The sequence below is a fragment of the Aspergillus karnatakaensis genome (genome assembly GCF_047715665.1).
Source record: "Aspergillus karnatakaensis strain CBS 102800 unplaced genomic scaffold BJY04scaffold_35, whole genome shotgun sequence".
Classification (NCBI taxonomy): Eukaryota; Fungi; Ascomycota; class Eurotiomycetes; order Eurotiales; family Aspergillaceae; genus Aspergillus; species Aspergillus karnatakaensis.
Genome location: NW_027395747.1, coordinates 270,633 through 293,206, shown reverse-complemented (window position 1 = coordinate 293,206; position 22,574 = coordinate 270,633). Strand labels below are relative to the sequence as shown.

The 22,574-nt window shown below is 49.5% G+C and overlaps 9 protein-coding genes across 9 annotated transcripts; 5 read left to right on the top strand and 4 right to left on the bottom strand.

Annotated features, from left to right (window-relative positions):
• Positions 1-1,442: 1,442 nt before the first annotated feature.
• Positions 1,443-2,364, top strand: BJY04DRAFT_193032 (uncharacterized protein). The gene has a single exon (XM_073711851.1). The coding sequence runs from the start codon at positions 1,526-1,528 to the stop codon at positions 1,721-1,723; it is 198 nt and encodes a 65-aa protein (XP_073569624.1). The 5' UTR covers positions 1,443-1,525; the 3' UTR covers positions 1,724-2,364.
• On the top strand, positions 2,355-5,363 carry BJY04DRAFT_193031 (putative AAA family ATPase GCN20). Its single transcript, XM_073711850.1, has 8 exons — positions 2,355-2,729; positions 2,792-3,517; positions 3,571-3,651; positions 3,710-4,013; positions 4,069-4,242; positions 4,292-4,378; positions 4,427-4,895; positions 4,952-5,363. The coding sequence occupies exons 1-8, from the start codon at positions 2,667-2,669 to the stop codon at positions 5,304-5,306; spliced, it is 2,259 nt and encodes a 752-aa protein (XP_073569623.1). The 5' UTR covers positions 2,355-2,666; the 3' UTR covers positions 5,307-5,363.
• A 138-nt stretch (positions 5,364-5,501) lies between these two features.
• Positions 5,502-7,537, top strand: BJY04DRAFT_90058 (putative MFS myo-inositol transporter). The gene is made up of 3 exons (XM_073721267.1): positions 5,502-5,809; positions 5,898-6,194; positions 6,246-7,537. Exons 1-3 carry the CDS (start codon positions 5,625-5,627, stop codon positions 7,396-7,398), a joined length of 1,635 nt encoding a protein of 544 aa, XP_073569622.1. The 5' UTR covers positions 5,502-5,624; the 3' UTR covers positions 7,399-7,537.
• BJY04DRAFT_219887 (uncharacterized protein) lies at positions 7,496-9,177 on the bottom strand (the record flags this gene model as incomplete). Its single annotated transcript, XM_073716718.1, has 4 exons — positions 7,496-7,983; positions 8,269-8,494; positions 8,554-8,991; positions 9,046-9,177. The coding sequence occupies 4 exons, from the start codon at positions 9,175-9,177 to the stop codon at positions 7,496-7,498; spliced, it is 1,284 nt and encodes a 427-aa protein (XP_073569621.1).
• A 442-nt stretch (positions 9,178-9,619) lies between these two features.
• Positions 9,620-11,292, bottom strand: sec13 (GTPase-activating protein SEC13). The gene is made up of 6 exons (XM_073711849.1): positions 11,161-11,292; positions 11,030-11,074; positions 10,853-10,968; positions 10,768-10,798; positions 10,268-10,677; positions 9,620-10,201 (listed from the first exon to the last, which is right to left on the bottom strand). Exons 1-6 carry the CDS (start codon positions 11,161-11,163, stop codon positions 9,877-9,879), a joined length of 930 nt encoding a protein of 309 aa, XP_073569620.1. The 5' UTR covers positions 11,164-11,292; the 3' UTR covers positions 9,620-9,876.
• A 138-nt stretch (positions 11,293-11,430) lies between these two features.
• On the top strand, positions 11,431-12,923 carry pex20. Its single transcript, XM_073711848.1, has 2 exons — positions 11,431-11,725; positions 11,779-12,923. The coding sequence occupies exons 1-2, from the start codon at positions 11,612-11,614 to the stop codon at positions 12,613-12,615; spliced, it is 951 nt and encodes a 316-aa protein (XP_073569619.1). The 5' UTR covers positions 11,431-11,611; the 3' UTR covers positions 12,616-12,923.
• A 738-nt stretch (positions 12,924-13,661) lies between these two features.
• On the top strand, positions 13,662-14,434 carry BJY04DRAFT_193014 (uncharacterized protein). The gene has a single exon (XM_073711847.1). It carries the CDS (start codon positions 13,720-13,722, stop codon positions 13,996-13,998), a length of 279 nt encoding a protein of 92 aa, XP_073569618.1. The 5' UTR covers positions 13,662-13,719; the 3' UTR covers positions 13,999-14,434.
• Positions 14,435-14,763: 329 nt separating this feature from the next.
• BJY04DRAFT_193013 (putative RSC complex subunit Sfh1) lies at positions 14,764-17,271 on the bottom strand. Its single transcript, XM_073711846.1, has 4 exons — positions 16,660-17,271; positions 15,427-16,596; positions 15,295-15,379; positions 14,764-15,241 (listed from the first exon to the last, which is right to left on the bottom strand). The coding sequence occupies exons 1-4, from the start codon at positions 17,010-17,012 to the stop codon at positions 15,140-15,142; spliced, it is 1,710 nt and encodes a 569-aa protein (XP_073569617.1). The 5' UTR covers positions 17,013-17,271; the 3' UTR covers positions 14,764-15,139.
• Positions 17,272-17,880: 609 nt separating this feature from the next.
• Positions 17,881-22,381, bottom strand: BJY04DRAFT_208491 (peptidase family M49-domain-containing protein; the record flags this gene model as incomplete). Its single annotated transcript, XM_073713997.1, has 10 exons — positions 17,881-17,901; positions 17,958-18,219; positions 18,270-18,613; positions 18,692-18,827; positions 18,879-18,915; positions 18,984-19,514; positions 19,571-19,649; positions 20,149-21,258; positions 21,310-22,189; positions 22,254-22,381. 10 exons carry the CDS (start codon positions 22,379-22,381, stop codon positions 17,881-17,883), a joined length of 3,528 nt encoding a protein of 1,175 aa, XP_073569616.1.
• Between the last annotated feature and the right edge of the window lie 193 nt (positions 22,382-22,574).

Sequence of the window (22,574 nt, the reverse complement as noted above, 5' to 3'; positions counted from 1 at the left end):
ATTTTTTTTTTTTTTTTTTTTTTTTTTTTTTTTTGCGAAAGACAAGGTGATGGATCCCTGGTCAACCTTCCTGACAGCGCACCCTCGTTGATGGGATTAACCATCATGATAAGACTAGGTAGTAGGTAGTTACTCTGTACAGGTACTGCTCTGTTTCTTCACAACAAGAAGTAAACAAACAATGGCAACCAACCTTAGATTCAAATCAAGATAATCTCCCCTTCCTGCACGACTATCCTTGTCCAATTAGTTGACTAAATTAATCTATCCAGGGCTAGGTGTGACTTAATTCCTCCTTTCTACCGCATAGCGTGGGCGGCTGGGCGCAAGAGACCTTGGATGCGACGTCTCCATAGCAGTGATAGTAGCACCCTCGCAGTCTGGCAGATGGGGAAAGACTCAAGAGGGATTCCTCTGGAATCTGGACCGGTGCGAAGATGAAACGAGGGCGCCGCAGGGGTTGTTCAGCTCACCTGTTCCTCCCTGTCATCCCTTACCGTCTATTGGCCCAGGCCATCGTCGTTGTCAGGTAAGAATAGTTAGATTGTCAAGGTTCTCAAGGATTGGTTGTGGTTGTCTCTCTTGAATACAGGCTGCAGATTGACAACAAGCACCAAATTCTCTCACTGCTCTGTGAGCATTCGAGAATGCACACCCGTCAGACTCATCACCTCATCGATGGGGCAGGACGGGATAAGTTCCATCCAAATTCCAAGAAGCTAGATGAGCGGCTCGACACACGATCTCCACTTTGAACGATCTGGCACCGACTTGGCTGGCTGAACTCGGTGGACGAGATCTCTTGAAGATGGGATGATAGACGATCAGAGGACTGACTACTGGGTCTTTATTATTTCCGTGAATTATGATGTGCTTCCGGTTTCCACAGGTTCTTCAGGGAAGATAAGGAACATTAGTTGGAAGCTAGGTTCGAACTTCTAAGGTTCAGGCGTCACTCTTCTCCAACCTTTCCCCGCGTCTTCTCGAATCTTTCCATGCAATGGTACTGGATCTCGCTGCTTTGAGGCGCTTGGGATCGCATCGGCAATTTTGACCCTCTTGAGTCTTGACGCCCTGACTTGCCTGCACGATGCCACAAGTCTCAGAGAAGCGGATCAGGCGTGTGCCCACTGCCCACCGTTAACTGCCATAAAAACGGGTTATGCGCTGCGCGGTAAATCGGGTTGGTGGGACGAAGGGGAGGATGGTAGGGAAAGCAGGAACTTGGAAAAGGGTGAAAGGTGGACACGGTGCTCCATTATTTCGGACGAGAACGTGGCCACGCATGCAAGCTCGGAGAAATCGACCTTCCAAGTTCAAGTTGACCTTGAAAGTTGAAAGTAACGAAGTTTGGACTGAGGCCCATCGCGCAGCACCGTCACCATGACGTAGCCTATATTTAATAGATCAAGAGCCCGCCGACTTGACTCCGTCCGGCGTACCGGTACAACCCTGTACCTACCTACCTAAGGTACCTAATTTGACCCCCAAGCCTCGACTATTCAAATCTACCTAACATACTCTGATGTTGCGCAACCAAGCAAGACGCAACACTTGGCTTGCTCGCTTCTCACTGGTACTACTGCTTACTACCGCTGTACTACTCTGTGCGTACTCCAGTCTGTCGCAGGAAACACCAATGAATACTATTGGCTTAGGGCTTCTGGATTGCTGTTCTTTCTCACAGTGTTCTCTTTCCTTCATTCTTGAAATACCTCCTTGACGGTCAATTGACCGACTGGAAAGTCTTTTGACCCTTAAAATCTGCCCGTCAAAGCTTTAAGGACACCGCCCTTGCCTTTGAAGCATTTGACAAAGTCAGAAAGTGAAAGTTCTAACTAAGACATGCGCTATTGATTGCCCTCGGGGTTCACCCTGCGCTCCGCCCCTTGCCCTTTCCCATCGCTCTTGACAACGAAGACCATATATCTGTGCATTAATCTACCACTGACCGACCCGAAGCCAGGATGGCACAGGTGCTATCAACAAAGTATTCTCGTCAATCGTGGAAGAAATCATGGTGAACCCACCGTACAGGGGCACTTCTGAAGGGAATCCTTGCAAGTTGATAGCATTTGACCCTTGCGGGCTCGGCCTCATCCTCGCGCTTTGGTCGCGCCTCAAGTCGTATTTAAGATAATTACATGAAAAAATCCCTGCGTTGATCCTGGCTTGTCTACTCCGTACGGAGCCGGAGAGACCCTACATACTACTACATAGCTATGTGACCTCGAATCTCAGGTTCAAAATGATATATAGATCACGTGATTGAATAGCACACGTGACTTGTACATAGAGCGAATGCGGTGTTGGGTACAATCAGAGAAGAACGGGCGACAGAAAGGTCAGATGCTATGGTCGATTGGACAGCGTCGGTGGTGAGTAGAATGGAATGATTCACAATGAGTGAGAGAGACGTATGATATACACTTGGCTATTAGACCACTTGTTCACCAACTGTTGTGTTGCCTGCGCAGAATCGTTGCTCCACATTTCCGCCACTTTCAAAGTTTGGCAACTAATCCGTAAAGTGACTCGCAGAAGGCTGTAATCAGAATCAGTCCGCCCAACCGTACGATAAAGGAGCATCAAAGTTGCTCTAGATATCGCGTGAAAGGCACAATTCAGCTGTCAACTGGAATTGTGCGCTCATCACCTCAAGCGATATGGAGTCTGAATTGCAAGCCCAGATTCCTGGTCTCGACCGTGTGGTCACCGAGTATTCGGTTGTGAGTGATGGAACCATACAGAATTTCCCCAAACACTCTTGAACTAAGCTGACATACTCCAGGGCTACTTAACTCATGCATCCAAAGCCTATGTTGAAGATGCAAATGCTCCATCACCGCTGGCGGAGGCCGCCGATATGGTCACAGAGCTTCTCGTCTCTGCGTCAGGGGATTTCTCGGATCAGAATGAAGAGGCAATCCGAAAACTTGTAGAAAAGTTCATCTCTTCTCTTAGCGCTACCGAGGGCGTCGATGCGGAGCGTAGGCAAATGCCCTTCGCCGCGAAGAGGCTCGATCAGGCCATTAATGTCGGTTCTCAACGGAACATGTCCTCCACGTTGGGTCTTGCTGCAGGAAGTGTCGACCTGGAGTCCGTTGGCACTCGGAAGATGGAATCCCGCGTTGACCGCAAGAAGCTGGAGAAGGCGGAACGTAAGATCCGTGCTAAGCAGGAAAAGAAGCAAATGAAGACCGTCCAGTATGAGGCATCTCGTCTGCTCAATGAACCTGACGCCGCTATGTCGTACGAAGAGTTCTTTATGGCTGTCAATCCTCTCCAGTTGGGCGCGGACTCTCAAGCCAAGAGCAAGGATATCAAGCTCGACGGTATCGACATTTCCGTTGGTGGCAACCGCATTCTGTCAGAAGCCGCTCTTACGCTCGCTTACGGTCGTCGCTACGGTCTGGTTGGTCAAAATGGTATTGGTAAGAGTACGTTGCTTCGCGCTCTGAGTCGCAGAGAAGTGGCGATTCCAAGCCATATTTCGATTCTCCACGTCGAACAAGAAGTACGTCTTATTTCTAGCCTTCAAGCCTAGCTGAAATATATTGACTTGATCAGATTATGGGAGATGATACACCTGCTCTTCAAGCGGTGTTGGATGCAGATGTCTGGCGCAAGCGTCTTCTTGCGGACCAGGAGGTTAGTCTTCATCTACAATCCAAATTTCTCTACTCAAGCAGATTCTAACTCACTACAGAAAATTACGAAGCAACTTGCAGTCATTGAAGCAGAGAGGTCTCAAATGGCCGATACATCTAAAGACGCTGCTAGACTTGACCACGAACGGGAAGGCCTTGATATCACTTTGAGTGATATCCATTCAAAACTTGCAGAAATGGAATCAGATAAGGCCGAATCTCGAGCAGCCAGTATTCTTGCAGGTCTTGGTTTCTCTCCTGAGAGACAACAGTATGCTACCAAAACCTTCTCTGGTGGTTGGCGTATGCGCCTGGCTCTGGCACGAGCCTTGTTTTGTGAACCTGACCTGTTACTTCTGGACGGTAAGTTGAAGCTAAAGCTCGGCAGTGGTCGCTGATGGAATCTAACTTGACATAGAACCTTCTAACATGTTGGACGTGCCGTCCATTACTTTCTTGTCGAACTATCTGCAGGGATACCCTAGCACCGTTCTGGTCGTTTCTCACGACAGAGCGTTCTTGAATGAAGTTGCCACTGATATTATTCACCAACACTCTGAGCGGTTAGACTACTACAAGGGAGCCAACTTCGGTGAGTTTTCCACTATATCATGTTTCTAGAAATAAGGCTGAGTAAACAGACTCCTTCTACGCAACGAAGGAGGAGAGGAAGAAGCAGGCCAAACGCGAATATGAGAAGCAAATGGCTGAACGGGCCCATCTGCAAGGTTTGCATACCCTATCCTTTTACAATCAAACGTGGCTAATATCAGCAGCCTTCATTGACAAATTCCGTTATAATGCTGCTAAGTCATCCGAGGCCCAATCAAGAATCAAGAAGCTGGAGAAGATGCCCGTATTGACGGCGCCGGAGAGCGATTATGTCGTGCACTTCAAATTCCCTGATGTCGAGAAACTTTCTCCTCCAATTGTGCAGATGACTGAGGTTACATTCGGGTACTCTAAAGACAAGCTTCTTCTGAAAAACGTTGACCTGGATGTTCAACTGGATTCTCGTATTGGTATTGTCGGACCCAACGGTGCGGGTAAGACCACTGTGCTTAAGCTATTGACGGGACAGCTTGAGCCTACATCTGGTCTTATGTCAAACCACCCAAGGCTGCGCATTGGATACTTCGCTCAGCATCACGTTGATGCTCTCGATATGACCACTAGCGCCGTGAGCTTTATGACCAAGGCATACCCTGGAAAGACAGATGAAGAATACCGCCGACACCTCGGAGCGTATGTTTTACCTGTTCCATCAATATGATCAGTCACTAACGCGCATTGCCTTCTAGCTTCGGCATTACCGGTATGACCGGTCTTCAGCGAATGGAACTACTCTCTGGAGGTCAAAAATCGCGTGTCGCGTTCGCCTGCCTGTCACTCACCAACCCGCACATCCTTGTTCTCGACGAACCGTCTAACCACTTGGATATTGAGGGTATGGATGCGCTCTCAGAGGCACTGCAGGCCTTTGAGGGTGGTGTTGTGATGGTGTCTCACGATGTTACTATGCTGCGGAATGTCTGCACCAGCCTCTGGGTGTGTGACCAAGGTACTGTGCAGAAGTTCGATGGTACTGTTGATGCTTATAAGAAGAAGATCAGTGCCCAGGCGGATGAGGCTGGTGTTGCGGCGGCTCAAAAATAGCCTGGACATAGATTACTAGTCTCGAGACCATGTAGGGAAAGAGTTTTCTGATCACAAGGACTATCAATAGTGCAAATAGGTAGATAAAAGTAGTTCCGGCTTCTGGAATCCGGACTGGTTGAAAGCCGGATGAGTGGGTCTCGTGGACTTAACTCCGATCTTTACCCCATAACTGTGGATGAGGCACTCTGCAACGTTCAACCTTTGAAGTTTAAACTACCCTCCGGAACCCCTCGCAGGGGCAACACTACCTTCACAAGACGGCAGCTCTCTGAAGCCCCATCAGATGCTACTGGAAGGCGCTGCAAATTATCAGTCATGAGCAGCAGAGACAACGACGATCCGACTGCCTCCCATGCTCCGCTTTTGGCCTCGGAGGCTCCAACAAGAGAGGCCGGTGAGACGGACCAGAGCCCCGACCTGAGTGTAGAGCATGCCAGCGGGCGGTTCATCTGGTACCTGACTTTCTCTGCCGGCATCAGTGGGCTTCTTTTTGGTTATGAGTGCGTACCCCTTGTCTTGGGTCCGCGGGCTCATAAAACTGGGCTCAAAGTTGCACTTTTTCACAGCGCTGACAATTGAACTTCACAGTACCGGCGTTATATCTTCCACCCTCGTATCTATAGGATCTGATTTATCGAATCGCCCTCTTACAACTTTGGATAAAAGTCTCGTTACCTCGTGCACGAGTCTCTTTGCGCTCATCGCAAGCCCGTTGGCGGGAATTCTAGCGGACAGGCTCGGTCGGAAAAAGGTCATTCTCGTCGCAGACGTTCTGTTTACAGTTGGTGCACTTATACAAGCTGTTACGAGCGAAGTATGGGGTATGATACTCGGAAGGAGTATCGTTGGTCTTGCTGTTGGCAGTGCTAGCTTGGTTACTCCATTGTAGGTGCAACGCATTGAATCCGAGGCATTGCGGAACTGACATACTCGCAGGTATATATCTGAACTAGCACCTTCAAATGCGAGAGGAAGGCTTGTTACCATACTGAGCCTGTTCATTACTGGTGGTCAAGTGGTGGCATACATTGTTGGCTGGCTATTTTCCTACGTCGATGGAGGATGGCGCTGGATAGTTGGTCTCGGGACGCTGCCGGCGGCGTTGCAGCTCTTCATTGTCATCGCTCTACCAGAGACGCCCCGATGGCTAATGCAGGCAGGCTTTGAAAGCAAGGCCCTGGCTATTCTGACCAAGGTCTATCAGGATAATCCTGATAGTGCTCAAATTGCGAAACATATATTACGCGGTATTCAGCAAGAGGTTGAAGAAGAGGAGGAACAATTGGGTTCAAACAAGTCGCCTGAGGGTGCCGTGCATTTATTCACAGGCGTCAAACAGCGAGCACACAATCTATTCAATATTGGGAGAAATCGCAGGGCATTGACGATAGCCATAATGCTCCAGACCTTACAGCAACTGTGTGGCTTCAACAGTCTTATGTATTTTTCCGGCACGTTGTTTCTATTTTTAGCCTTCTCCTCGCCAACCCTCACATCGTTGTCTGTGGCCTTGACAAACTTCCTCTTCACACTGCTTGCATTCGCCTACATCGATAGGATCGGCCGCCGTCGGATCCTCCTCTACTCCATACCTGTCATGGTTATTTCGCTCTTTGTCTGCGCCCTGACGTTCTCCTCTGTCAAGCTAGCAAGCATATCGCCAGAACCGGAAGCCCGCGATGCCACTACCAACAATCCCGTTCTCCCACTTGTCATCCTCCTATGCCTGACAGTATATACAGCAGCTTATGCTTTCGGCCTAGGTAATGTACCTTGGCAGCAATCGGAACTCTTTCCCTTGAATGTGCGCTCGCTCGGATCGGCTCTTGCAACTGCAACAAACTGGGGCTCGAATTTTGTAGTCGGGCTTACCTTTCTCCCCATGATGGAACTGTTATCTCCAAGCTTTGTTTTTGCTCTTTACGGAGTTGTATGCATTGTCGGCTGGTTCGGCGTACGAGCTATCTACCCTGAACTGAGTGGACTTAATTTAGAAGATGTGAAGTCACTTCTCGCGGATGGCTGGGGAGTGAGAGAGAGCTTGGCAAGGGCTCGCAGCAGGTCTTCTCGAGATACTGTATATGAATGATTCCTAGATTAGAGCTTGGTAAAGCTTGCTTATTTTGCATATTGAACAAGTTCCTGTAAGCTCTATTCGCCATTCTGGGTCGCGCTGGGCACCCAAATCAGACATTCCAGTAGATGAACGGCCCTTCACTCTCAAAAACCCCCCCTTCCTCCTTCAGAAGCAAGTCTGACCATCGCCCTAGCATGAGACAGCCCCCTGGAACCAATACCCCTTCATACAAGTGAAGCGAATTGAATTCGGAAAAAAAGTCCGTAGGAGGCCAAACCTCTTTGAAAAAATGTGCCGATCCGCCGATGTTCTCCTTGTTATTAGCCAAAAATGGGCTGCTATCCTCGAGCAAAAGATGAGGCAGTCTTTCGTACGAGATGAAGCAGATGTGCCACCAAACCCCGGAAATCCCACTATCCTGAGCCTCCTCAATGAAACCTCTTACAGGACCTGTTCGACTGCCTCCCGATCCGTGGTAAGTTTGAGTACCGCGGAAGTAGACTGGTTGGCCGTCGTGGGTGATGCGTCCGGCGTATCCCTTGATGAGATCAGGCCAGTTCTTACGCTCAGGATGTTTCTCGAGATGCAATGTCCGGACTCGTTTAGTCGCATTTCATTGGTAATATGAGATGAAGGTGCCCTACTACTTGTTCAACCTCAACCAGGTGGCCGGTCAAATCTGCACAACTCTCCCGGTGCTCGAATCCAGTTTTTGTGAGCGGGTACGGACAGATGCAGGCTGCAAGTATTTTCAGCAATGTTTTGTCCCCATATAGGCAGAGAAAGTGAAAAAGAGAGACCGACATTCGTAACCTAGCCAGGATAACGGTAGTTTTTGAGTCGGATGCATGAGTCCCTCTAGGGTAGGCCTTGATGGCCTACAATATGGAGGTAGGCTCATATAGGATGTATGGAAGGTCCCTTTGTTGGGGTCGAGCAGATGGCGAAGCCAGAAGTTTCGGATATCCATCACGACTTTGGTCGCTACTCCGAGAGAGGTATTGACCAGAGGCTCCGTGCTAGGAAGCCCATAAACTCCGGCGATGTCATAGTCAATTCGTAAGCAGTGTACTGCCATAGACGGATCCAAAGCCATATAGGTAGTGGCCTAAAAGCAAGATTTAATCAACAAAATCTAGCAAGGAGCTACCTCCAAGACTGGCCTACCAACTGAACAGACGCGTACAAACCCGTAGGGAGGTCGGGATTCCTCAATTTGTATCCACTCAGAGGTCTATTCTGGAAATCGGAGCCATTGAGCATTTTGCGAATCAGCTCAAGGTTTTTTCCATGATGCAGACTGCCCCGACATAGGATTGTGCCCTCATCGAACAAATCGCTCATGAGCCTTAACCAGTACGTTTGTTTTTGTTTTTGGCCATGTCCGAACTCAACGGGTTGAGAGAGTACGATACGTCGAATTTGATAATCGACCCTGTATCCAACGCTTGAACGACGAGGGAAATTGTCGTATTCGTCCTGGAATAGCCTCCGCCAGATGTGAGATTCAGCGGGCAGGATTCTGGCGGCTAAGTCGGAAGAACACCTAGCGAGACGAATGATATCTGCATTTGACGGGAGCAAGTAGGCAATCTGTTGGATGATCTAGGATGACGGTGCTTAGCAAGTTTGATCACGCTTTGCTTGGAGTACACATACCTCTGCAGGTAACTGAAGAAATGGATTGATTGGCTGCTCATTGACAGAGTGACTGCGCATGCCCATTGAGTCGAGATTGATGTGAGGAGACGGCGAAATAGAGCAAAGGGAAGGCTTGACAAGGGCTGCCATTTGAGAGCAAGGCGAGAGAAAGATAGTTCAGGGGAGGGAAAGACACGACTGAGGTAATTATCGGAATGCACTGATCAGAAGATGAGAGGAAGGTGGATAGACCTGGCCCCTTGAGAGAATGAAATGAACTTCGAGCGACTATTCAGCAAGAATATCGGCGTTTTCTCACTTGGACGTGCCTAATCCAGCCATCTTGTTCCAAAGCGAGCGCTATCAGAGCAGGATCCCCGGGAAGTTTATCCTAATATCGTTCGGACTTGCGTTCTCAAAGTCTCATTATTCCTCCACCTCGAGGTCAGGATCGTTGCGGACGGGCGTGAGGACCGAACTGAAGCATCCAATATCAGCCGGGTGGTAGCTAAGACTGGTAGCTCAACTGTGGCTGTTTGGTGAAATTATTGACGAAGCAGGCTAGGCAGACCGCAAGTCTTTCTTATAGTTAGTCGATATTGTGACCCTAAAGCTGGGTGAGTTGATTTAGCGGTTGATGTATGTCACAACTTGTAGGAGCAAAGTGTGCGGAAGGGCGGTTTGATTTATACACAATGCAAGCTGGTATTGGCGGTCTTCGGGATGAATATTGTTATTACCGATTGGAATGAGGTATAGTCTAGGTTTAGCTTTGAGGATAGGAAGCCGGATATCGACGGTATAAAGGAAACGAAAGTACATGAGAACAGTAGACTCAGCTAAACAGGCTCATTCCTCGATGTCTTTTACCTTCTCCCACTGTCCCTGCAGATTCTCCTTCCATAGGCTAACCTTGTTGTCTCCTCCACTCACAGCAAGGATGTTCCCGCTAGGGCTCCAGCTTACCCGCCACAGAACGTTATCGAACTCGAGAGCCTGGCTTGTCCACTGAGAGGGACTTGACGCATCGGCCGTCCAGATCCGAACGGTCTTGTCCTGCGATGCAGAGGCAATGTATGATTTGGAAAGGATACTAGGCGACCAGGCAACGTCACGGACCCAATCGGAATGTCCTTCCAGCGTTTGTGTAGGGTTGTATGTCTTGGTTTCAGGGCTGGAGCGAAGAAACGTATCAATTAGTAAGTTGCTACACTGGCGGGGTTAGGAAGGTATGACGCACTTGTAGTCCCAGATCTTGAGCTGGTTATCACTACCACCTGTCACGAATCTCCGCTGTTGCCCGGGCCCTGGGTTTGAGCTGATGAGACTACCTGGAGCTGCAGCCGGTGCCCAGCTGATTGAGTTGACACCCATACCGTGGGCGTGGAAGATCTGGTGAGTCCAGCTGTTGTCGCGAAACTCGAGAATAGAGACATGGCCATCAGACGAAGCGCAGGCAAGGAGGCATCCAGTCTCATGAGGGGCCCAGGAGATCATGTTCACAGATGCTGTGTGCAGAGAGAAATCGAAAACTTTCGTCCAGGCACCGCCGCTCACAGGGGCAGTAGAGCTTTGATGTTGTTCACGCCAGATGAGTACCTTTCCGTCGTAGGAGGAGGAGGCGAGGATGGTGCCAAACTTGGGGTGCGCCTGTCAAATTGTAGGACCAAATTAGTCTTGATAGCGCTCCTTATGCGAGGATGTCATTGTTGCTCTGTCGTGGTGCATTCGTGTACATACCCATTCCACACACCATACTGGACCTTCGTGGCTGTTGTCGTATTAGCGGGTAGAAGAGATATGCAAGTATCCGACAATATCTCACCCCTTCAAGGTCTCCACTAGCTTATGTGTCTCCCCTTCAATCTCAAATATCTTGATTGTCTTGTCCGATGAACATGTCGCCAATCGGCGGCCATAGTAATCAAGACCAGCATCGTGCTGATGAGCGAGGATTAGACGAGACGCACAGTATAGCGCTAATTTGGGGACCCTAACTTACAATCATATCATCGTGACCAGAATTTGAAATCACTTGAGCCGCCGCCTAGAATCCGGACAAGGAGGTAAGTCAGTCCACGAACCCGCGACAGCTTATCGAGGCGACGAGAGCGATTGGCGGCAGACACGTACCATTATGGACTAACTTGTAGCTCTAGGTCACTGAGTAGATGTAATAGAGTGGAATAGAGGAGCGTGATTGTGACGATGGTGGCAGCAGATCGTAGAACAATAGTCTGGAGGCTCCCGACAGCAGCAAAACACCAGCTGGTCCGTTTCGGGCCCAATTCGCTGTGGGCAATCTTATCTTATCGGTGCCTGACTCAGCAGTAATAGCACGTGATAGTCGGGCCTCGGCTCTCTCCCCGTATTTGCCCCTCGACTCTCATCTCCGTTCGATTCAAACTTCAAAGTATCCATCTTCTGTCTTATTTTGCTCTTTTTTTTTGCCTTTATTCTTTATGCTGGGTACACATTGTCATACAAAGGATTGCTGATCATTTGTTCGAGACAATTCTTGAATGGCAGACGGACACTTTTGTATACGGCATAGTACGGCATCAACTCTCATAGCTCCGCAATCATGAGTGACGCCTTGTGTGGTCCTTCAAATGCGCTTCAGAATTTCCAGAAGCATACGGCCGTCGACCGCACGCTACAGCAGGACAAGCTAATCTCCAGACCGTCCCCGTCTCAGGTGAGCTACTCACTTCAACCACCTTTCAACTAATGCTTATACTCTCGTTACAGGGCTTCCGCTCCCAGAACCCCAACGAAGGGATCCTCGACCCCGAGTTCGCTGCGTTCGAGGCTAATAACCTCGCTAATGTTCAGCTGCCAGACGTTCAGCATGGAAGCCATTATATTACCCCGGCGCCGCATATGCCAATGTCGCATCCAGCGGGAGCCCCGGACTGGGCGAGTGACTTTCAGAACCTACACATCTCGAGGCATTCGCAACCTCTCCATTACCAGCCCGGACCATCTATGGCCACTGCTACAGCAACTTCGCAGAGTTCCTGGCACAATGAGTTCTTAACGCAGCAGCAGCAACACGCATCGGTACATCAGAATCAATCAATTGGTCAAAGGTTTCAGCCACCATACGCTCCAAGCTATGGGCTACATAATCCTCAAATCGGTAGTTATGCGCCTGCACAGGATGTCGTAGCAAGTCAATCCTTGGGGACCGAAACGTTCAATGAATCTGCCTTTGAAGCAGCGTTTGAACAGGCCAAGGCAGACATGACCTCTCAGTTCGAAGATACGACAGCTGATGCGAAGACACGTGGAACAACACTGAATGATTTGTATTCTACTGAAGAGGTGTCGGCCCAGCAAATAGTACCAGAAACGATCAGAATTGGATCCGATACTATTCCACAAATCAACAAAGACAACTCTCAGACGGCAGTGAATGACGCAGACGAGCTTGCCCGCACAGCTGGGCAGCTATTGAACAGCGTCAGTAACGAGACCAACCAAAAATTTCAGCAAAGTAATTTCTTAGCGTTGATGCGGCGGATTCGAGACCGTGAGGTCCAAGTCGAGGGGGATGAATTTCGCGAAGTCAGTACCGGTCCGTGATTATATTAGATTTCGGCTGGCGTGACCCGCGCGCTGGTATAATTTAAACATTCAAGTCGGCCTTTGTCTCTGCTAATCAGTATTCAGACTACGCAGTCTCTACACCCCGGCGGCAAATATTATCCGGAACAACAGAAGGCTGAGGCAAAGCGGTTATGGAGCCCCGTCAGCCAGAGTGACTATGTCCATGTTACATCTAGCGAGAATAGTAAGTTTAGTCACATGGCTGTGCTGAACATCTCACACACCAACCCATCGCCTAGGGCTGTGGACTGACACATTCAGGTATCTTTCCAGAAAGGCTTCGTCACCGGACGACAAGTGATACTACTCCGAAGCCCTCGAATCCCCAGCCAGGCAGTATACTAGAGCCAACCGACCATGACGCGCTTTTTGCAAGCTGGAATCATGGTGATCGGTGGGCTTGAAATTCTTTTGTCTTATGCTCATACCCATCATTTGTTTCTTTTTGCGAGCGGTGGTACCCATTTTGCATTGAATGATTGCATATCCTGGAAGGTCGATGTTTTAATTTTTGGCTACCTCAAATCCAAGCCTGAGCAGCTGGAAAATTAAACTTTGGATACAAGTTTCTGTTCTCATTAATGGTTGTGGCATTGACAATGCCAAATCATGTTGCATGCTATTGATGGTGGACTTGGCACGTGACCCCATTCAGCCCTTTCTGGGTAGAGAGATCCTATTGATGGAGCAGTGAACAATAGCACCTCAATAACCAGTTCATCTCCTTGATCCGATTGTTGCCAGCCACCATTCTATTGAGCCCATGACTCCCTCAATTGCGTGAGAATAAAGTTGGAGCACTACAGGCGACCAAGCTATGCTTACATCCCGCCCCCCCGCCCCCCCTTCCATTGCTATTGTTGTGCTGGCGCGATCCCCATTCAAGATATGTTATAGCAATAATGGGTGCTGAGGGAGAAAGATATATATAAGCCACCACATCATTCCTCGGGCCAGTTTATAGTTCTTGATTTCCATACTCAAAATCGAATAGCTGTTTGTCTGCTTGCTCTGTTTCAGTACCGCCGTGTCTTGCTTAAGCGCCACGCCATTTCTTCAACTGTACAAAAGACCTTTGAAATGCAGCCTCCAAAGCATAAAAAATCTGCTATAGCCCCCGTCACCGACTATCTCTCAAAGCTCACAGCTCAGTCTCAGCTACAACCTCCTGTGATGACTTCAACGTCGGCCTCAACTACACAACTACACAGGCACCACCAATATACACAATTGACTCTTCAAATGGCCAGGATTATGACTACATTGCCGACGACGATGATTATGATGACTACGACGATTACGACGATCATGACACCAATTACTATACAACAGGCCACCATACAGCTACTTCGCACGTAACTGCTCCCCCCACCAATGCGTCCAGAACACTCACCATAAACCTCAATTCCCCAATCCACATCAAGGGCGACGGCAACTCACTCGCTATTGCCGCAAATCAAGCGCAGACATCGACATCCAATCCAAGATCAAAGCTGGCCAATACTACAGCAGCTATTGTATCCGCTCTCCAACAATCTGGAGCCCTATTCTCAGCCCCAACCTCCAGCCCCACAAATATCAGCATCAACATCGACGCCGGAATCAGGATCGAGGGAAGCCGAAATGTCGTCTGTTTCGGGTCTATGGTTCATGGTCTCCGCAGAGCCGGGCTGGGCAATGAGAATACTGGGAGGAAGAGGCGGGCCGAGTCGGTATGTATGTTCTTTCCTTCCGCAATTGCTCTGCTTGTCCTTCGTACTCGGCTGCCGAACACAAAAAGGCTAATTGTGCTTTCTTGCTCCAGGAGCCCGCCAGTGATGATGTGAAGAGGTATAAGAGGCAATAAATCTCGCTGAATATTTCTATGCCGATAATTTGTATTGTGGTGGAACAGAACCCTTTTTGGGTGCCAGAAGCTTGGACTAGGATTTGAGTCAGCGAGTTGCACATGGTATGTGCCTGCGAGTTTGGCAACCTTGGAAACTTGATGTCACCTCTAGCCAGATACCCTAATCTGTACTTCAGGCTTAGCAATTCCTGTTATTTGGCTCTTTGAAAGTCTGATCTAGTAAAAGTATCTTATATTAAGATTTGTACAGGTAAACGCCCTGTCTAATTGGAAATATCGAGGCAGTGGGGTACCCAGCGTTAAGATTCGGAGAGAATAAAAGATAACAGAAACCACCAATCTGACGGAAAGAGAGCAGGAACAGTGAAATGCACCAAGGTGAAAAGGAATTCAGGAAGAGAAAACGGGCAGAATCAGAATATTGAACCAAATATGTCGGTGGTGACTGCAAAAAGTTCATTAGATATCATGGCGAAGCTTAAGGTAATATTACATGGACTAGTTCCAAGGTGAGAACGACGCACACAGTCCGAGCTGCACCCCTGTCTTCTCAATGGCAATGTAGTCGTTTATGGTGATCAGTGACGGGTATAAAAGGTTTGGAATCTAATCTTTAAGGGTAGCCTTCGAAAACAAGGATGGAGGATGCGCTTATGCGCGTCCTACGGGTATATCGTGACGGTGTAGATCTCTCGACCATTCAGGGACGACCTTGTCTCTCTCGTACAGCAAACCACAATTATGACATAGCGTCTGTACATGGATTAGAAGAAGATATGAGCCAGTTGAGCGGAGAAAGTTCTTACCCTAGGACCAGCTGGCCCGTCTCGTACTGCCCAGACTGCAGAACCCCACACCGAGCAATTACTGCATCGCCAATTTTGTCGCTCCCTGAGATTGTTAGTCAAGTGCCAGCTGGGGGAGACAAAGAAGCATACCAGTCTGATAAAGTACCACCACCTCCCCCATACCCAGCGCCCGAGCCTGTTTCTGGCGTACCCCGTCCGCCAGGTGTACCTCCCCTGCCCAACGGACTGAGACTACGGAACCGTCGCTTTCGCTTATTTCTTTCACCCCGTCCAAGAGGTGTCTCGCTATCGACATCAAAAAAGCCGCTTCCTTGCCGTGAAATCTCCGGCGTAATACCAGCGGTTGAAGAAAACCGCGCCGTTTCGCGACGTAACCGCCGAATCTGCCGTTCACGATCGCCCTCGCGCTTTTCGATTTCCTCCTTTGACAATGTTTCAACTTTGGGTTCCCATTCGTCCCCGAGTCCTTCTGGGTCGTATCGCCAGCCCGCCTCGGCGCCGTTCGCAGCTTGATTATCGATCTCATTCCCGTAGCTACCTAAACCGCTGATGAGCCCACCACTTTCGCAGACCTCCTTCTTCAGCTTCAGCACCGCTTCATAGATCCCGTGTGCAATGGCTCCAACCCATTCACCTCCAAGACCAAGGTCCGCGCATGTGATATGTGCGAACTCCTCAGCCATTCCGGGAGGGTGTAGAAGAGACCACTCAAATTTGTCCGTATAAAGCTTGTTTTGTAGGTTGATATTGAGATTGATCATGCATCGGTATGCATCATCAGGATTCAAGATACTGTCGTTCACGAGTGGCTCCTTGGTGGCCGTTACAATGGCGATTCTGCTGTCTGGGGTCGCAATTTGTATAGGCACAGGGGTGGAAGATGCATCGCGCGACAGACCAGCTTGGGAGACGGCAGGCTTTGTTGTCTGTGTGCTTTGAAACAACGGATGTAGCGCGACACCTGCGTATTCCTCTAACTGCTGGCGAATCTGGGTAGCGATCGCTAGGGTCATGGCTTGCTGATTAGGAAGATCCATGTCGCGAACAAATCCGAGAGCAAACTCTTCAGGCGTCGAAAGCGCTTCATGGAGATTCCACATGAACGTGTCCTTGATTCGGAAAACGGGCAATGGGTCTGGCTTCCTGTACGCAGGTAACGTGGGATTGATTGCTGGATCGAGAACATTCCGCGGCAGCGCGAAAGGCTCTTGGGGCTGATGCGCAGGAACTTCGAGGTCAATTCGGATTGGTATAAGGGTCAGAGGGAGTTGCGCCTGTATTTGCAATTGATCGGCACACCTGATAGAAGGACGGTGAAAGTCAGCAAGGACTGAGATATTCAAGGACTATTGTCAGACATACGCGGGCCTGAGCATCCTCTTGATCATCCAGTCTCGAAATACCCCTTGTAGTTCTACCGGAGCATGGATCTCTTTCCCTAACTTCTCCGCCAATGCTACCTTGTCGAAGGAGGATTCTTCTCGCCGAAGGCTCCTTAAACCTGTTGGTCGCCGGGGGCCTTCACTATCATCAAAGTCGTCATCGTCAAAGCCATCTTCAGCGTAGTTAATAGCGGCGGTTCCTCGCTTCGTGGTCCGTGGTGTCGGCCCGACTTGGGTCTGAGGAATGATGGGCGTGAAGAGCGCGTTCGCATACTGGCGCACCCGCGGGGGATAAGATGTGATATAACCTCTGAGAGGGGACATGTTGGCCATCTAGGTGGACTGTAACATGTCCCTACCGTTCAGCGGCTGTGTTTTGAGGAAAAGTTGGGCCGTGATCTGCGAGTAATTAAATAGCGTCTGCGATTTTGAGCGATCAAGGATGGTTGGACGTGGGGATAAAAAAACGAAGGGATTGCGGAAGTTTCTTTGACTTTGCACGTGGAACAAATGAGCTGAACGTTCGTTGCTCCCTCGGCGAAGAGATGATGAGTCGTATAGTATTTCCGCTTGAGTGGAATCAACGATAATACCAGCGATAGTTGAGCTCCTCAAATGGTGATCGCGCTCAAGCTCCGCGTTTTGCCAAAGGCCTGCACGCTAGCCTCATTCCAGACACAGTCACGTGACTGAAGTCCCACCCCTTCCCTCGACTGGCCCAGCCACAACCAAGGAGTCAACAATATATGGGATTGGAAGGATTTTCTGTCTTCCAGATTAGGATGTGATATTCTAGTAATGCTGCTAGAAAAGACTGCGAGCATCTAGTATCTAGTCACAGGTAGAAGGCAATACTATAGGCAGACAAAGTGGCGCGATGGGGTAGGAGAGGGAATTGAGAGATGCACTGGAAGCCAGGTGGATGGAACAATATAGAGAAGCCGCTGGGCGAGTAAACACTATAGACAGACGCACACCGACCATTGAAGACGCCAATCTTTAGGTTTGCAGGTGCACACTCGAAAAACTAGGGATATCGTAAACTCCGCAAAAAGCGGCTCAGGTAACAAGGTACAAAGTGCTGGTCATCATGGGTGGTGAGAATGCATCGGAACGCGGCTGACAATGAATGCGAGAATGGCTGGTATAACGGGACAAAGGAAAAGGAAACTAGTTAAGTGCCTGAGGTGAGTCATCGAGACTATCGAAGCCCAATTACGCTCTATACATGCGTTAGATCAATGGCAGCTGCAGTGACGATTCTTGAAAAAGACTTACCATCTCTAGGGTCCAGACCCTACGAACCCAAATTTTGATTTTACCTTCAACACCTTCGACATTGTCCAATTCAACGCCCTCCCACCAGCAACGCCGTGCTGGCTTTCGCCAAAATAGGAGGAGCTTTTGTGCCATTCCAACGTTGTTGCTGGCGAGATCACCCCTGATATCGGTTCGAAGTTTAGCTAATGCTAAGCTGCAGATTACTGCCTTGTTGGGCTCGGGTGCACGGTGACCCCATCGGTCTTCACGGTCAAATCCACTACTACTGATTAGTGACGCTCTTAGTTGGATGCAGCTTGAACGACTTACCCCGCGGTGAGCATCTCAATCAGATGTTGCTCGGTGGACCCGGGCTCATCGCTTTTTCTGAGCCCCGAAAATATCCCATCTTGTTGTAGAAGTGCTTTCGCAGCGTTGCGCTTAACTTCCATCATCTCCCCGTGATCGATATCAGGCCGCGGAGGTATGGCGTAGAAATCAAGATCTTCGCGTAAGACAATGATGCCAGCGCGATCTTGGAGCATATCTCTAGTGGAATTTTGCATAGAGTCCGATGCTATGTCGAGATCTGGCGATGCAGAGGGTGAAGATGGGATGGATTGGGCGACTGAGCGAAAAAAGTCCAGCATGTACTGAAGTGAGGCTGGGTCATACTGTAATAATTTCATTAGACTTGGTAACCATATGAGGCGCGAGATGCAGGGACAGAATGAGAATAGGCGTTTACTTACATCGACAGGGTATACATCGCTTTCATGGAAGCCATTCATGTGTCCATCCGGAAGTAAACCATTCGGGAAGAGCGATAATAGAACAAACTCCGGTAGAGTCAACAATTCGTCGCGAGAAAGGGTAAACCGGGTTCCTCTGAGAAAGAGTTAGTGTAAAAACTCAATGCGCCATAGGAAGCATTCCTACCGGAGGTCTAGAGTAATGTGCTCATCACCATTGGTGTCTATTGAGTAAGCCGTTAACAATGACATCGTTTAGCGGATACTAGGCGAAGGGAGATATTGCGCATACCACCTAGGGTGTTGATCGGAGGTCCTCCTGTCTGTTGCACCTGAGTAATAATACTCGACGCTCCTCCTGCGGCCGCCATTACGTAGGTGAATGACTCGATAGGACTGTCTCCCTCGGTATACGGAGGCGGAGGTTCGCCTTCGTCAGAGCTCTGCTCGCCCTTCGGATCTCGAGATAAAGATGACTTTGTTTCCGCGACTAATGCTGATGATGTCTGGGGTTCTAAAGGATCGTCTCCGGAAGGTAAAGGAGCAAAGGCCGGGGGGGAAGCACTACTAGGTTCAAAGGCTAGAGGCTCCGAACGATTGAGGTCACCTATCGAAGTGAAAACGAGCGATGAGAACGGCGGGGGACACGAAGAAGCGAAGGTGGAGGAGGAAGCCTCTGAGCAGGGAGAATGCGGTGGCGGTGCGGTATAGAAAGAGTCGTCTTCCTCGACGTCCGTGAGGTGAAGGTGAGGCGGCCGCGCCGTGGGAGGCGAGCCACGAGAATCTAGTGACCACGACAAGGCGTCGAAATCCGTAGTGAGGGCTTTTGAAAACCGTGATGTGCGCGACTTGGCTAGGGAAGGGGAGTTGACAACGGACGTTGAATGAAAGGTCGTCCCGTTGATCGGAAGTGATCCAGACTCAAGCTACCTTTGTCGATCAGGAGCCCACCGGTTGTCTAGGTTTGTCTGACTCTGAGCATCGAGCCCTGGCGGAGAACGGCTTTATTGGAGACGTTTAATTGAAAATTGCAAAGAAGTCGGGGATCCAGTTGGGGTAGAATTGTTCAACATGAGAATTGGTAGCTAGGAGGCAAAGGAAATGAAAGAGGAGAGGTGATGGCAGGAAGCGCTTCGAGGCCATTGGCGCACGCTCCTCAGGGCGGGAGTAAGCCTATTCGGTCTTCGCAGTGAGGGGATGCAACAACAACACACTTGGCACTTAGACAACATCTTCTATTGGTCATTGTAAAGATATGATATTTGCCAGTGAACATGGGCAAGTTGTATTTAATTCTATACTGGATCTTCGTTCCGTTCCTATCCACGCCTTTCCGGAGTGTAGTTACAGATAGTCGCCACGTGATACGCCCCTGATATGGAATAGCGCTAAGTATATCCTGCCTTCACTGTAGAAAGAAAAGGAGTGGCTGTTTCTTGGTAGACCAGGGTCTAGACATCGCGCTCAACAAAGCTCTGGATGATACCTTCTAGTGTCGGCTCATACTCTTTGAGCACGACTTCGTCATTCTCCAGAATCGTGTTGCCCTGCACAAACACCTTGCGGGGAATCTTGTTCTTTAGGACGATGTCGCGGACTTTGGTGCCCCACCACTCATCAACGGAGGTAATATCATCATAGAGCGCTTTACCTGCCTCGAAATCTGCCGTGCTCTTGTAGATGTGCAGTTTTTGCAGGTATTTCTCCACAGCCGGGCGACCATGGCTAAGGATCTTCGAGCGGTCCAGCTGAATCTCGAGGTCGGACAAGTCCTCCTTGGTGTAAGAGAGCTTGACAAAATCGTCTCCAGCATCGAGGAAAGTACGCAGAATACTGTATCGAGCCTGCATGTGTGCTTGGCCCCACTTCTTACTCTTTGGGTCCCAGAATTCCAGAGCGACAAGACCAGCGCGCGCCATCTGCAAATATGCAACGAAAAGAACATCGCCCGCTTCATTTGAGATGTCCTCTGTTCCATCTCCAAAGCCGAATATCTTCAAAATGCTGAAATCGCAGCTAAGAGCCATGGCAACACACTCGGCACGGCATTCCTCATAGGAGGAAGCGATGGCCCCGAATACGGAGCTCCAAGTTTGGCCTGGTTTGTACCACGTGGAAATGGGCTGGCCGGTAACTGGACTGATTGGTGGATTGGATATGTTGAAGTTATATTCACCCGTTGCGGTCTCCTGGAGTAGTTTGCCAGTTCCATGTCCAAGGAGCTCATGGATTCCAACTTGCACCTCAAAAGCGGGATCGCGGCACTGACGATAAACCTCTTGGTCACCTTCAGGAATGAACGGGATGGGCTCATTGGGGGCTTTGGCGGAGAGTACGTTCCCCAAGGAGACATTCTTGAATCCTAGATTTTGACGGATGTCATCATAGTTTGGAAGGTTGATGCCAGCGGGGATGCCGGACGACTGAAAACTTAGAACCTCTAGCGAGGTAAAATCGGGACTGAGAAACTTGTCCTTCTCAAAGTCTTTGTCCCATGGTAGCTTAGGAATCATGCTTTGTGCACTGTCCACGAGCTTCCCAAATGCTTGGGTCCGCTCCAAGTTAACCTAGTAATCCGTCAATACAACCATTCCCGTTGAGAGGTCATGGCAACTAACCAAAGCAACGAATCCTTCCCATTCGCCCCTCACTCCATGAGGATCCCGATAAGTTTCAACAAAACCAAGGTTGGTCTCCAAAACCGGCTTCTGATCCTGTACCCAGAGTCGTTGACTTGCTTTCATCGCCTCGATAGAGCCAGCGCCGAACGATAAAGCATATTGACCCAACATCTGCTTCTGAGTATCGTTGGCTGCGTGCAGGCCAGCTTGTTTGACGCTGTGGGCAATCTTTGCCATCTCTTCTTGGTGATCACCGAAAACGAGGTGCACTTTCTTGCCGCTCAACTCCCCTTCCAGTTCGAAAGAAGTGAGGTCTCCCAGATCTTTCTGATCAGCAGGAGGAGAGGAAACGCCCGAAGCAATCAGAAGCTCGAAATCACCCGTGGCGGTTTTCCGGAGTCTGGTATTCTCCAGAGCGAAGCCCTTCTTCTCGAAGAAATCTCCAATTGCATTGATTTCGGCCTTGGTGATAGAAGGTGAGTCGGGGTAGTACGTGGTCATATGTCCACCTTCAGGATAGCCAAGGTGCATGAGAGATTGGTCCTCGGACTCGTAGATGCCTCCTCCAGTAGTATTGGCCTTCTCAAAGGCAGCCTTCGTCTCAGGTGTGGCGGAAGCCAAAGCCTCGAAGGCATCCGCAGGCAGCCTAGGAATGAACTTCGTGTCGCCAAAGCCCTTGTAATTGCCACAGTTTCCGAGAAACTGGGCCGAGTATTCTAGAAAAAAGCGTAGGTTTTCGTCGCTGACATTTGTCTTCTGAGCAAGCTCGGGCCAATTGCCATCACACGCACGGTGGAGAGAGAGGATTAGATCGTAGATTGGCTCAGACTCAGGCGACACCTGACGGAGAGTAACACGAGTACCTTCAAAGGCGGCTCTGATTTCGTAGACCAGGACTGTTAGATTTGACTACAACGGATGGATGGGAGTTGATCACGAACCGGCTAATATAATGGGCGTACTTCCTCAAGTTCTTGTTCGTGAGGTTATCAAAGTGGTGCTTGATCTCTAAGCGAACCACGGAAGGAGGAGAGTCAGCAAGATAATGCTTCTTGATGTTGGGATCCATCCTGGCTCGAGTAGATGAAGGTCTTTGGAGAATGTTTGGGAGAGTCGAAGAGAGTCGCTGGAGGAGAGAGATGGGATGTAAGAGTACGAGGGGGCGGTGGGGAAGGAATGGCAAGCGCCTGCATACCCCTCTTTGTAGAGGGAACATCAACAAAAGCGCCTGCCGTATATGAACTGCGGACTGCAGACTGCGG